Below are 15,000 nucleotides of genomic sequence, written 5' to 3'. Positions count from 1 at the left end.
CTCGAAACGTTTACTATGATCGCATATGTTAGCGTTGTATTAGTAACATGTGACATCTTTTTATTGATAATTACATATATTTTAAATAAATAAAATTACGCACTGTTACGTGACAAATCGTAAGATAATCGTTAAGTGATTTATCGATAACCGATAGACTTGTTAGTGCACGTGTGGTGCTATATACGATGGTTGAAATTATTTACCGGAAAACCACCGAGAATCTCCTCGCTGTATTGGAAGATAAATCAAACGGGAGGATACGAGTGTACGACCGAATGTGCGTGCTGAGTTGATCGAAAATAGCAAAGAGGGTAACCGAAAAATTGTCGATGAAGTTATAAAAGTGGGTTCCGTGGCCTTTCGCCGCCTCTCCCTTATGTCCCCTTATGTGTCCCAGGTTACAAAAAAAATTAGACGCGGGGTTGCCAGCCCCGAAACACGAACAACAATGCATTATTTATTTGTCGTCGTTCGGATGGCACTGCGTCGGCACGCGCGCGTCTTGCTTTCAAAAAAGCTAATGGTTTAATTAATATCATATTTTATCAATAATTAAACAATTACATCAATGAATAAAAATTAGAGCCGCAGTATACGCATTATCGTATAATTTTTTATCCGAAACGCATATGTCTTAGAAGTAAGTCGAGAAGAAAAGTATAATAAATGTCGAGAAACGTAAAAATAGTTAATGTGATAAGAGGACCTATGGGTGTTCCATGCAGAAAATCATATTGTAATATAGTCACTAATGATGTTATAATAGTCAGAGATGCGAAGAACAAGTGCACTGTGGATGGCCTAATGTCGAGCTTAATGTTCAGGCCGAAACGTTTGTTAAGTTGTCTCATTTCGACTTAATTAAATATTATCACACTAACATCTTATTACGGCTGTGTGCTCTTTATTTATTTATTGATTTTGAATCATTTGAGCCTTATAAAATTATCATATTTTATAATAACTTTTAGAGGACGGGCAGGTTTCTTTGTGACGTTTTATGATTTTTACTTATAACTTTCATATATATATATATATATGTATTAAAATGTTTTACATTACGAAAAATAAGCGACCCCCGTGGAGCCAAAAAATAGGCTTCCCGTCCGATAGGTTGACAAAAGTGGAAAAATTGCATAAAACATTTATATGATTGTAAATTTCAAAAAAATTATTATTTATATTTAGTTAATTTATATTTTAAAAAAAATTTTTTATTCATGATGTTTATGCATACATTTAGTAATGTTTTGTATGATATATTTTGAAGCAAAGTACAGAGGCATATCAATGTACAATATACAGATCGAGGCATATCGCACTCACAATAACACATAAACTTTAGTCTTCGACGAATACCATTTCTTAAACATACTACGCATTGGCCATTATCACTTGTTTCCCTTAGATTCTTGGAACTACGGAACTCAGCGACCCAAGAAACCCTTATATATGATATTTTTGCGCATAAATAATTTAAAATCTAAAAATAGATATAGATTTCCCGTCCTTCAAAAGTTAAGTTAGAATTACCATAAGAAAAGTACAGAGTTTAAGTATAAAATTCAAAAAATTACAAGCAAATTCTGGCGTATCTTCGATTATAATTTTTTCATTTTTTGCTTAACATTTTTTTTCCTTTAAAACATATGTACAATTTTAAATGACATTATTGTCAATTTCGTATCCCGTGTGAATCTTTTATGAATTCTACATGAAAGTACGACAGAAGCGAAAACATCGATTGGGAAACGTCTATGGAAACAATTGTCGCGAGAAAGGCGCCGAGGCCGAACCAACCAACTATCGTTAGAGTTATATTTTGTGCAGGGTGCTATTCTAATTTTTGAAAACCGTTGCGCCATTCACCCTCCGACACATGAAACGCGTCATCGATTTCATTTGCACGTTCGACTTTCTCACTCTCTTTTTTTTTTATCTTCGTTTTCGCGGCATTATTCGATCAAAACGGAAAAAAAAGAAAGAAAAAACGCTATGATTGTCGTGGAATGAGAAGAAACCGCCTTACGCAGCATAAGAGAAGAGGAAGAAAGGAACGTGGGCTTTGCCGGTGTTCATTCTTGCAAATGCCGCGGTAACTGGAGAAAGAAACGTGCTCGTTAAATTATAACAGCCATCAAGTTCCGCTTCCGGATAAAAGCGATGTAACAAAATGTGGAAGAAAGAGGGAATGTGGAGGTTTGGGGAATAAAAAAAGAAGGGAAAAGAGAAAGAGTGAGAGAGAGAGAGAGATTGCGCGGCAGAGGGTGGCTCTATATGCATACGAGAACATTCAGGTGTCAATCAAGGCTCGGGATCTTTGGACTCTGGGGTGTCGCGCTCGGAACACACATGTGATTTTTCCGCTAAAAATTTACGTATTTATTCACGCGAGGACCGCTCGCGCGAATGGAGAGCGTTTTGGTAGGGCAGATTAGAAGAGAGTTCTGTTTGCTTTTTCACCACTCTTGACTTCATATTTGAGAGCATATTTTTTGCGCCAACCGTCACGCATTGTTAACGTCAAATCGCGTTTTTTCCATTTCTTTTTTTGTATACGTTGCGCTGCCAATAACGGCGGAAAGAAGGAAATGATCGCCTGTGCCGCGACATATAGGAAAGTTCCGCGATTTCAAGCGAGAACATACACGAATATCTGCGATACATTCACGACCTGACACGACGAATTTTGTTGAGACATTCTTGATAAATTATTTTTTACTTATATTTTATAAGCTATTTTTTATATATAATGAATATTACAATTTGTACGCTAAAATATATATTATGTATGTGTGAGTTACACACATGTACAAAGACCAATTCTCTAACTGTCTAATTCGTCTAATTGTAAGTATCGAATTTTAGAAAGATATATTTTACCTTTATAATTTTAAATTATTTATCGATTTATATTCACTTCTTATTAAAGGATTTTAACTCAAAACTATTCTTATACGTAATATTTCTTATACTCTTATATTCTTTAAAATATAAAAATTTTGAACGTGTTTATGGGCGGACTAATACTTCTTCTTAACTAATTTAATTTAGTAACAAGTAATAAGTAAAGTTTCCCTCTCTCTTTAATTTAATATTGTCGACATATCTATATATATATATATTACATAAGTCAGTTAAATAAGTTAAACAATGTGAAAGAAAGGATTATAACGGATAGGAAAATGCATCTGACAAAATTCTCAGACTTTTGATAAACTGCGGATGATTTATTGTTGCTCGCAGCGATATTCGCATCGTACACGCTATCGCACACAACAACAAATAATAACACGTAACGAATGTTCTGTCATATGAAATTATCGCTATAAATTCCCTCGCAGATCTATGAGAGATGTATGAACCGATGAAACGCTGGACAATTAAATCAAATCACAGACGGATTAGATATTTCTGCACTCCTCGCGATCGGCGTTGGCCGGCCAATCGCAAATGAGCTTGGAGATTTGGAAGATCAAGCCGGCCGGGCACTTTGTCTTGATCGGTTTGCCGTGGTTGCAGACGTAGTACTGCAAAAGAATACACATTATATAAGAGCTGCATGTACAAAGCACAGTTCAGAACGTTGTGTTAAAAGAAACCATTTTGAAGAAATATTTTTTGGATATATCTGATGAATAGCTTAGAGATTTTAATTTCCGCACTCGAAAATCGAAAATCCGCAAACTCGTGGTGTTCGTACATCTCGAAATAATCATTAAAATCGTAGATCGATTCGAAGATATTTTTGTATTCATAAACGTACCATTGTGCAATCTTTACTGGGGATGATATTCGGACCGTCGCACTCGATTTCGTTTTCATCGACTGGCGTCGTAGGACGAGGTACTTCGGTAGTTACCTCGGGATTTGTGGTGGGTTCGGGTTCGGGTTTCGGTTTCTCCTCACCTGTCGAAGGTGTAGTGCTGGGTGGTCTGTCCCATTCGGGCTGAAAACAAATCGTGATTATTACATTCGCACTCTCCGATAATAGCGAGACGTTATCCACTATTTGGATATGCACTATTTGAACACGTAGAGCGATTTCAATTAAATTCCGATTATAGTTTAATCGGCAATTATTTTATCAAGTAATATTTTTGTAGCATTTTGTTAACGCGATTATTGACTTTGTTATTTGATAGACAGAAAGGGACATTGGAAATTAGAGACAATTATACAATTAAAACTTTTGGTGTAAGATATTCTGTCGGTTGAACTAATCCCTGATTAAATTAATCGGAATCTCTCGTAATATTAGTTGACTAACGCCGTACCCTGGGAGTTGTCTTGTAATCCTTAGGTGCTACCGTATAACCCTTCAGACCGTTGTAAATTGCGGTCATGAGAGGATTCGTAGGACCGCAGAGTCCTCTAAAGTCGTCCATGTCGACGGCCCAGACCATGGCACCGAGATATTTCTTTTCCTTGAGGAAGTTCATCTTGTGGACGATACTGTCAGCGTCCTCGTAGCCAACCCATTGGGGGGCTTTTCCTTCTTCTAAAAACCAAAACTTGCTGGTAATTCAAACTATTGCAAACTAATCTTGTCTAGATTAATTAAAGATGAAATAACCTGATAAATACCAAACAGCAAAATATGTTTTATCTGATTTTACAAAAAAAACTGATGCAAAATTGAATTTTAATATAAAATAAGTGCATGAGTAAATAAGTTCAAAGTAAATGAGCATTGGAGAACGAGCGTGGCCTAGTAGAAAGCGCACTGGTCTATTGAGCCAAAGGTCCCGGGTTCGATTCCCGGTAGAGGGTAGAGCTAGAAAATTTTATTTGCTCGTTCTCCTCTCGGAAGGCAATGGCAAACCACCGAGAGAGTATGTCTTGCCACGAAAACTTCTCTAAAAAATTGTTGCCGTTCGAAATCGGCGTTAAACTGTAGGTTCCATATACAATGTGCATAATCCACGTGCGCAACACATGTATATGAAGAGAAGTCACCACGCTCGGACACGGGTAATAGGACTTGAGAGAGAGAAATGAGCATTATATCAACATATATAATATAACTTCCTTTGAAATTAAAACAAAATATTTATAACTTTAAATTTTGATCCCATACAAACCATAATTAATGCTTCTGGAGAATAAAAATGTGATAAAAATAATATTTTTATTTAATAAAAGAATTGAATTATTAAACGATATTTTCTAAGCGGTCATTTACTGCGGTGCATTCACCCAGTAATATTTATAAATTGATTTTTCCCACTTTGTTCACCGGATTTTCAAGCACTGTCACAAGTCATTTCGCGAGGTCATAGCGTGAGAAATTTTTATTTAAACGTCTATAAAAATTGAACTCACTCTTGTACATATAGGGTACTTTGCCCCCGTCATCGTATTCCTTGATCCATCCGTTTTGATTCGGCTGTTGAAGTTCCATACAGATCTGGAAAAAATAGAAGAATTTTGACGTGACGAACGCGTCTGCTGACATTGCTCCAGCTTCCGCTCGTTTCCAGCCCTCTGCGGATCGATCACTTACCTCGTAGTAAGATAAGAATCCTTTAGCTCCGGTGTATTTGCCGGGTGCACCGCCACCCGCTTCCTTGTTGATGTAAGTGCCAGGCTTGAAGTTGTTGTTGCCCTGGCTAAGAGTGAAAGTACGTCCGTACAACGGGATTCCTACGACGAGCTTGTTGGCGGGGCATCCCTTGTCCTCCCAGAGTTGAAGACCGTCGTGCTGAAATAATGGCAATAATCTCATATATCGGTGGACCAGTACTTGCATCACGATTGACAATTTCAAGATAATTGTTTAAGATAACTTTTATCAACGTGAATCGATTATTGTACGGTTGTTCTAATTATATAAGGATGTAGATCACACCTTTAGAAGAATTCTGTCACATCTTAAACATTCACCATTTTTAGGAAAGAGAAAACAAATTTAATTCAATTTTTTTGAATTGTGAGATAACTAACGCAATTATACAATTACGATATTTATAATAAAACTTATACTGGTTCTTGAAGAGGTCTGATAGTCTCATAGGTTCAATGAAAATAGTCTTGTCAATTCACTTATGACACTCAGCGATATTCAATCGGTCAATCGGTGATCGCAACATAACCGTTTAAAAAGAATAACGACATTTCTATGCTCCGTGCAACGGATTTCGCATATAGACTTGTGACACTATATTATAGTATGTAGGTGACATTTATACTTTTTGCGCTTAACTCAAAATCAAAAATTTTTTGAGTTGTGACAGCATTCTTTTAAGATTGGGATACGTCTTTTTATTGGAAAAATATATATAAAAAGTTTACCACGTTCAGTTTCTCGTAGGCATACTGATCGTGAGGTCTCCTGTAGAGCGGGCTGTGGACATCAGCGAATCCGGCCCAATTGCCACGAAGATCATAAGACATCACGTGGATGGCATCGGTGAGTCTGCAATTATTAATTAATTAAATAACGATTAAGAAAGTTATTAAATTATTATTAAATCTTTTGCATATTAATATTTATTGTGTCATATATTTCACATTTTATTTGTGCATGAAGAATATTAGTTTACATTAATTGAATTATTAATCTAACATAGTAACATAATATGAATTTACAGAAGAGATACTCACTCGCACAATTCTGGTACGTGGTAACCTTCGTTAAGACGGAACGTAGCCATTGGCACCGCCATCGTAATCTCCCAGCCTTTGCCAACCTTATCGAACGCGGTCCTCAGCTCCTCGACAAAATAGAAGAAGTTGTTCTTGTCGCTGAATTTGCCACCTCTGTCGCTAGCAGCCGGATATTCCCAATCAAGATCGAAGCCGTCGAACTTATACTTGTGCATGAATTCTGCCAGCGAAATCAGAAATTTTTTATTAAATCTTTTCATATTCAATTTGCGTGATCCACATTCCTAAGAGAGATATCGCAGTTATAAAGTTTTCTTTGAGTTTTTGCCTTTAAATTACATTTTAATATATATATTAAACATAATAGATAGACCTCTCTTTTCATTGCACGCATCGATGTTTACTATCTATAATTACGCAAGGTTCTTAAATGTTACGGTAAAAGACAAATCTTTTTCTTCCCAGTAATCCTATGAATAAAGCGTCATGCTCGAATTACGCTCACCGACGATGCTGCTGATTAGCGAGTCACGTCTGGCTTTCACGCTAACCATCGCGCTGTACTTTTTACCACCCTCGCCCCAACCACCAATCGCGACCAGGGTCTTCAGGTGGGGATGCTTTTCTTTTAGAGCGACGAACTTGCTGAAGCCGCCTTTTTGGACGTCAACCTCCTCATCGAGAACGAGTACTCCCCAGGTGACGTTACTCACGCCGATGAAGGAGTAAATGACATGCGTGCACATCTCAGCGGGAATATCGTCGATGCCGTAGCTGCCTACATCCGGACGGTAGATAGCCCAATTGCTAAAGTAACAAACCAACCTTGGGGCCTCTGTAAAATATACATCATATAATATCATTTAAAGCGTCGCGTATCAATAAATTAATCGTTATCAGATTGCCTCAAATGTAATTATTTTCAATTTACCATCAATATTTGCCTTATTATCTTTACCTTTTCTAAATTGTACAAAAACACATATATATATATATATATATATATATATATATATATACATATTATTTTTATAATATATTATTTTTAATATTTTTAATATTAATATATATTATATAATTTATTTTTATTATTTATAATATATATACATATAATAAATATATGTATGTATATAAATTATAGAAAAAAAAAGAAAATAAGAATGAAAAGTTGCAAGGTCGTAATAATGTTCAGTACATGTTTATCGCGATATTTTATAATAACGCGAATTTTTATGCAGTTATAATTTTGCTTTATCATTGAAAGTAAAACGCACCAGCTGCTCCGTATGCCAGGAGCGCCAGGAACAAGGGCAGGGAAAACAACAGCTTTCCCATTGAGGACGTCATCTTGGAATCTGCAATTAAGGAGAGATATAGAGAGAGAATATATATATTTAGCAAAATAATATTATATAAATAATCACAAGATAACAAACAATTTGCTACAAAAGAATGTATAATAAAATATTAGACTTATCGCGGGGATTGTCTTGAACTGTATTTCTGAATCTTTTTGGTTTGTTTAACTCTTTTCTCGTAGAGTTTCCTCGCGAATACGGTGTTACCTTTACGGTGCGTAGGTATATACACACAGCCGATCTCTTTATTATAATAAATTGTATAAGCAAGCTTTATATTTTCTATTCTATAAGGAATCGCAGTGCGTTCCGGGTCCCGTACGATTTACTCGGCACTCGACGCGCTTCTGTACCGCGGCCGGTCGGCCGAGCGCTTCGTGTCCGGCCTTCGCGGAAACTTCTTGGAGCGTATAAAGCGATCGATTTATTTTTTATGTGCCCGAGGGGAATGATCTATGAACGACCGGTTCTCCGATGAACGTTGACACCATCGTTGAAGCCTTCGCGCGGCTGTGTGTATCGCGACGATGATCGCCCGGCTCATCCGTGCATGAATCCGCGCGCGACTAATAGCGTTTTTCTTTGGCAGAACTGGTGCGCACTAAGTGCACATTAAAGCCATAGTAGACAAATCAACGTAAAGTGTATGTTTAATATAAACGGATTAAGTCACGAAATCCTCAATATTCTTTATTGTACTATTTGGTAAAATATGTATTGGGTATTTTATTAGTCGAAATATTTACATTTTACTTTAAATATTAGAGATTAAATCGGTATACAACGGCTTTTTAATGTGCACTTGAGTGCGCACTAGTTCTGCCAATGAAAAACGCTATAAAGAAACCATTCAAAACTTCATCCGGCGGGATTGTCTTCTCGGCGCGATCGCGAAACCAGCGCGCGGCTTCGCGACACATCTTTATGCGAACGTGCACATACAAATGATATTTTTTTTAATCGGACTAACAAAAAAAAATTATGTTATCGTGACGATGACTGCCGATTAATAGACAGCTTAGAATTTGGCGAATGTATGATATATTTTTAGCGCGAGTTACCTGAAAACTATCTCGGTCTATCGATTTATCCGCAATATAAAATGGTACTCGGATAAGCTTGATATTCCGACGCTTTATAAATGGCCACGATCAAATTAATTTAATACGGAATCGATCGTACCGTGTGACACGTTCTGCTATTGCGAATATATGTATTCGTGCGCCTATTATAATACGTTACGGTGTGTTTTAATAGATGTTAGATAGACGTTAATGATGTCTAACTGTTAACAGCTGATTATATATTCAATTATGCCAGCCAGAACGAACCCATCGATCCATCTTTGAATAGAATTAAACGAATAACGGATAACGGTTACACGTAAAAGTCCCGTATAATTGGATTATTCTATATTCTGTAATATATAACTATTAATACGAATTAAAGAACGAGATTCAAATTAAGAAAGACGTAAAATTGATGGTCCAATTCGAAGACGAGAAATCGATTGATCGCAACGTTAGCTTATTGAACTTACGCTCACGTTGAATCACAGTTTCCTCGCTCCGCAGCTGGATTTTCAATCCAGTATTGGTATTGGAATTGGAGTTACAGTTTTGAGAGAAAAATAGAGAAAATCACGAGCTGCTTCATTCATTCGACCATACGATTTAGATGCTATTAAAGTCAGATATTCTAAACGAGATCTCCAATTTTCGTACGAAATCGCGATCACCAATATCACGTACTCGATCACGAGGTTCGAAGGAGTCGAAGGAAGGACGAAGGATTGCTTCCGAGGATTTCTCAGTACAATCTTCATCCGACATAGAGGAAACAGAATTACGACCGCACAATAAAGTTTTGCGGCATTATAAAACGTACTCCGGGGGGAAACCCTAGGTTTATCCCTGCGTAAAATTGAGCGAGCGCTTGTGGCCATTTCGTTCCCCACCACGTAAGAAAGGCAAACCGGAAGTCGCAGGCGGGCGGCGATGCGGCATTCGCTCGCGCGTTTTATCAACAACTCGTCGGAGAGCCTCCGCTTCCAAATAATTATGTAAAATGCACCGAACTGTGTGCCCAGGTTTATTTCGAGGAGCCCGGCGAGGAGTTCGTTCGACGGACAGCCACGAATACCGGTGTTGGCGGGTCTGTCCACGAACGTGCGATAAGTAGAATTAACAACCGAGACACCACGGTCGGAAAGACAATGGGTAAAACGAAGTGTTTTGAAGTTATAAAAATCTCCCGAAGTTGTTTTCCGCCTCTAGTTTCCCCTCTCTCCCCCTTTTCTGTAGGACAGGACCGGCGCGCCGAATAACGATCCGAATTCGGCGACAGGGAAGAACTGGGCCTCTCGGGAGAAATCAAAGACCGTCCTTCGGATTCTACGACCGCCGCGTGTCGAAATAAAGAAGCAGCGGGTAATGTCGCCAGCGGTGGTTAAAAATAAATGAAACGAACGAAAACGCACCGCATGCGGGAGCCTTCGCGTCCGCGCGACCGCCCGCACCGCGAAGGATCCTTGCCCGCGAATTAAGATGCGCGATGCGGAGCCGATTCTTGCGGAGACTCCTCTGTTCCGCTCGTTACACTTTGAATACAAACGTCACTCGAGTCCACAAACGAGTTTCTCGGACATAGGTACGTCGTACTGGTAAATGCCTTTGTCTCGTTTAACTATAAAGCTAATTGTAAGATGGTGCTGACCGATCTTAAAAAATTGCATTTGAAATCGCCCAAGTTGGCTCGAGTGTTTTTGTAATTTATGAGTAAAATATACTCAATTTGAGTCATTTTTAACCATTTCTACAGGTTGCCACTGCTCCTAATCAATACACTGAGAGAAAAGTATGTGGTATTCGCGACTATAATCGCATAGTAAAATAATTATAGTTTAGGTTCTTAATTTTATAGTTGTTATTGTTATAATATTAGTAAAAATGATCTTATATGCATAGATTTTTCAATTATGGTCATTTTCATCATATTTATAGTACGACTTATTATATATAAATCACAGATTCTCTAGTATATAAAATCATGTTATGATTAAATAAATACATGTTAAAACTATGACAACAATAATGTAGTATTAAGTCATCAGCTATAATTCGCATTATTAAAATAACTATAAAAATGTAGTTGGCATCGAAAATAATTAAAAATTATAGTGAAATTATGGTAACTACAACTATTTTTTCTCTCAGTGTATGTTGTTAATTTAACTAAATCAATGGAGTTTAAATAATTCTACTTGTGTTAAAATAATAAATTTCAACGCACATGGTAGTTAAAAATAATAAATGTTATTTAACTTGAGGTAAATGATTTATTTAAATTTCATCCTTTAATATTTAATAGTGTAATCCTTCGAGTAGCTGGTTATTTTATCTCGACATCACCTATAATTTTAATGGTTAACTTTCAACTCTTTTACTGACAATGAAATATCAGGCGTTAGTTTCATCGTGCATTATTGAATGAAATACTATATTATTATAGATAAAATACACAATTTAAAATATTTGCAAAGAAATATTTTAAAAATATATATTGCACATATGTGTGCGCGCTTTTGTGTGTTATGTGTGATAGTGATATAAAAAAGAAAAACTAATTGTTTTAAAAACCATAGCAATTTGGTTGCATATCGTTATACCATATCTCATATTGATATATTGTACATTGTTTCTCGAACGAATATCTTTATACCGTCGATTTGCACCGAGCGGGATGTATAAAATGAATTGGAGAACAAAGACGAGGGTGACATTTGTATTCGAATAATCGCGTGTTCATGGGATGACGATACGGGCGCTTTGCAGCAGCCTCTCATAGAGACGTCGTTAAGAATATCCTCGCGTCTTGGCGATATCGCGCTGCTCGCTTTGCCAGTGCCGAGGTAACGGTTCGATCCGGCTTGGACGATGTTAATTAATGTTTTGTTATTCGATCACGTTTCTGCCCGCAGATCGGTAACGGTGATGCTCTTACGAAAATCTCAGAGTTTTCGTTTTGGTACGGTAATACTGAGCCCGCGCGGAGTTTCATGCCTTATACGTCGGCACACCTCCGATCTGACCTTCGTTTCGGCTGTCGAAAAGGAAGCAAAGGAAACGTGGCGAGTTCCGCCTGTGCCTCGCGCGCGAAAGGCCCACGTTAAAAATATCTGGAATGTCGGTGTAAAAAGAAAAGAAAACGAAGAGAGAGATTAATGTAAATAAAATCAAAACGTTGCGGGGTCGTCCACGATGAAAAGTCATCGCTCGAGAATTCGCGACCGGTCGATTTGACCCGAAACGTTGCGGGGGAAGTATCGCCGATCCGCCTGAACTGATACAAAACGGTTGAGACGAAACGTTCAATGTAAATGACGAAAAAGAAAACACGAGACGAAAATTTCGTGGTGGCACGAGTGTTTCGGCACGTAGGTGCGACATAGGTGTTGACCTTCGTTTCGGTCTCAACAAAGGAGAGAGAAAGAAAAAGGAAATAATTAAAGAAAAGAGAGAAGACGGAGTGGACGCTCGGTAAGCTTACATTCTCGTGTCGACGATCCCGACGAGATTCTACCAGATTCGCGCGTCGGCACCGTCGGCGCTGACGATTTTTACGATATCGCTCACGAAGCCGTTATCGAGAACGGGATCCGCGGAACTTAATGGAGAGAGGCGACCGAAATGACAAATGCGAGGGCAAATCGTTTCTTAATGTGCGACGTATATAAACTCGTAGCGAAAATAAAATAATCGTGCAAAATAAATGTTGCGAATATTGTGTTTTCGTTTAAGCTATCAGTTTGAATAAAGAACAAAGACAAATTATCGTTTGTGACTTCTGAACTTCGACCATGATTTCACAAAATATTAGATTATTTTATAATAGATTTTGTAAATGTTGTACATTTTTAAGCGTAAGCAAAGCGTAACCTTTGTTACAAAAAATTTATATATAATATTATATTTGCATTTAGCGTAAAAATAATCGGAGGTTACAAACATATCGATATATACACGTGTGACATTGTAATATAACGCGCAAAAAATAGAAAAAAGAAAATATCTCTCTGTATTTTTAAATGAGAAAAATATCTATCATAAATATATAAGATTGGCACATCAGATTGCGAGAAAGTATCGTAAAAATTATCAATTGAGAAATGTGTTTCATTTTTAAACGAAAACAAGCAGATTATTAAGATAAATAAAAAATAAAAGTCTCCTAGAAATTATTGCGAATATTTCATCGTACGTCTCCGAACTCGCGATTCTTTTTACTAATTCAAACTTGACATTCTTTTTCACAGGAATATCGAGAGAAGAATATACAAATTACATTTGACTCACTTTTACCGAACTCTATTGTTATATACGTTCCCACTGAAGCACTCGCGCGCGCGCACACACACAGCATTCTTCACGACTTGTTATTCATTTATCGAAATCCGTTATTTATCCATCCATTTATAAAAATCTTTATCTATAGAGCTTTGTCTGTATAGCATAAAGCCGGACTGTTATATCTTCAAAGAAGACAGCGCAATCTTGGAGTAATCAGCTGTCACGGAGCTGTGAGAAGCTAATTGTAGACAGCATGGTATTTACTATTTAGATACTCGAGAAGAAAACCGGCCAACGAGTCGAAGCTCTCTCTGGCTTCGATTTTGTATCGTTTTTTATCGATTGTTCCTACTATTAATAAGTAATTATGATGCTTAACAATGGAAATTACCGATACGCGAATACGATCCACTGACTAATTCAAGAATCAATCGCTCGTTAGCTCGTTGCCGGTGACGCGTCAATTTTATGTGAGCTGTTCTGTTAGAAATTACGGGAACGAAATTCTCGCGCGCGACGGTTCGAAGATACTGTTCGAAGATACGCAAAGGACGTTCGCAAAGACTCTCTGTAGAGAATACGGAGGATTCTCGTGAAAAAGAGCGGAGCAGAAGAGAAGGAGGACTCACCTGCGCGGCGAAGAGGTACCTCGGAAAAAGCGCGGACGAAGCCGCGGGCTTAAGCTCATATATACCCCAGGTGGGCCTCATTAGAATTCAGGTGCACGGGCCCCCGCATACGATTGGCTAGTTCGTCGACCCTGTGCCTCCCGTTGACGTCCAGGAGCGCCGGCGACGATGACGACGACGATGACGAGGGACGAGATTGTGTCGCAGAGCGATCGCGATCCATCATTCGCGTTCTCGCGAATTGGCGCGAACAAAAGGGGAAAAAGTTTTCTTTCAATTTTTCAACAATGAACCTTGGCTTCCTCGACGTGTTGTCTAAATTTATATTAAATCCTCGAATCTTGTTTTTATGAAACGCTCGTCATTTTATGAAGCATTGTGTATTTTTTTTATTTCAATATTATTATGTGTTTAATATAATACTTTCATATAAATAACATTTTTTTGAAGCACCCTGTGTATATTTATATTACAATAATAAATATTTTACATTTATTTTAATATTATTATGTTATTTAAATATAACATTATATTTTTTTAAATATAAATAATATAAAGCATATATGAACTTTATTTGAAATATTTTAATGATTCTCGTGATAATGTGCCGTAATTTTAATTGTTTTTATAATGATATAAAAAATATATGTTTCTATTAATGACGCTCGATCGTTTTATAGCGTTGCGAAGCTCGATCTTAATCAGGCGCAATCAAACAGGATTGGGCTTGGAATGCACCAATAAACCAGTGAATGCATATTTCAGATAAATTGGAGTAGCGCAATATATCACTAATTCAATAACATAATCCGTTTTATTTGACGCGTCATTGAGATGTCGTGACATGTTATCGACATAGAGAACTTCACGTTTGACATTAAAATAAAGCTCTGTATTACCATGCGCGCTACTTTTACCAGCATTTATGGTGAGTTATCTTGAATTTAAATTCTGAAAATAGGGAGTTTACTTAAATTTCATGCGCACACAATAAAGAACTATTTAATTATTCGTCATAAATATAATTTTCTTAGAATGAAATTTAAATTTGAA

At 37.2% G+C, this 15,000-nt stretch overlaps 1 protein-coding gene across 2 annotated transcripts; it reads right to left on the bottom strand.

Annotated features, from left to right (window-relative positions):
- Window positions 1–3,212: 3,212 nt before the first annotated feature.
- On the bottom strand, window positions 3,213–14,083 carry LOC143905745 (endochitinase-like). Of its 2 annotated transcripts, none has more exons than XM_077421326.1 (10): window positions 13,948–14,083; window positions 7,887–7,967; window positions 7,118–7,447; window positions 6,610–6,832; window positions 6,298–6,421; window positions 5,510–5,707; window positions 5,329–5,413; window positions 4,281–4,504; window positions 3,770–3,952; window positions 3,213–3,533 (listed from the first exon to the last, which is right to left on the bottom strand). In XM_077421326.1, the coding sequence occupies exons 2-10, from the start codon at window positions 7,957–7,959 to the stop codon at window positions 3,408–3,410; spliced, it is 1,566 nt and encodes a 521-aa protein (XP_077277452.1). In that variant the 5' UTR covers window positions 7,960–7,967; window positions 13,948–14,083; the 3' UTR covers window positions 3,213–3,407. The 2 variants fall into 2 exon arrangements, with proteins under 2 accessions (XP_077277452.1, XP_077277451.1); XM_077421325.1 differs by lacking the exon at window positions 13,948–14,083 and adding an exon at window positions 13,325–13,463.
- Window positions 14,084–15,000: the final 917 nt, after the last annotated feature.

Source organism: Temnothorax americanus, unplaced genomic scaffold (assembly GCF_048541705.1).
Source record: "Temnothorax americanus isolate GAGA-0224 unplaced genomic scaffold, ASM4854170v1 Scaffold66, whole genome shotgun sequence".
NCBI lineage: Eukaryota > Metazoa > Arthropoda > Insecta > Hymenoptera > Formicidae > Temnothorax > Temnothorax americanus.
This window is presented reverse-complemented; position numbering and strand designations above follow the sequence as displayed.

Excerpts from the sequence above, each read along its gene's own strand:
- LOC143905745 (XM_077421325.1), bottom strand. The coding sequence starts at position 13,391 with ATGCTGTGTGTGTGCGCGCGCGCGAGTGCTTCAGTGGGAACGTATATA. Across the intron at positions 7,448-7,886 it reads CCTGGCATACGGAGCAGCTG|AGGCCCCAAGGTTGGTTTGT; the intron begins GTGCGTTTTACT and ends TATATTTTACAG. Across the intron at positions 3,534-3,769 it reads CCAGTAAAGATTGCACAATG|TACTACGTCTGCAACCACGG; the intron begins GTACGTTTATGA and ends ATTCTTTTGCAG.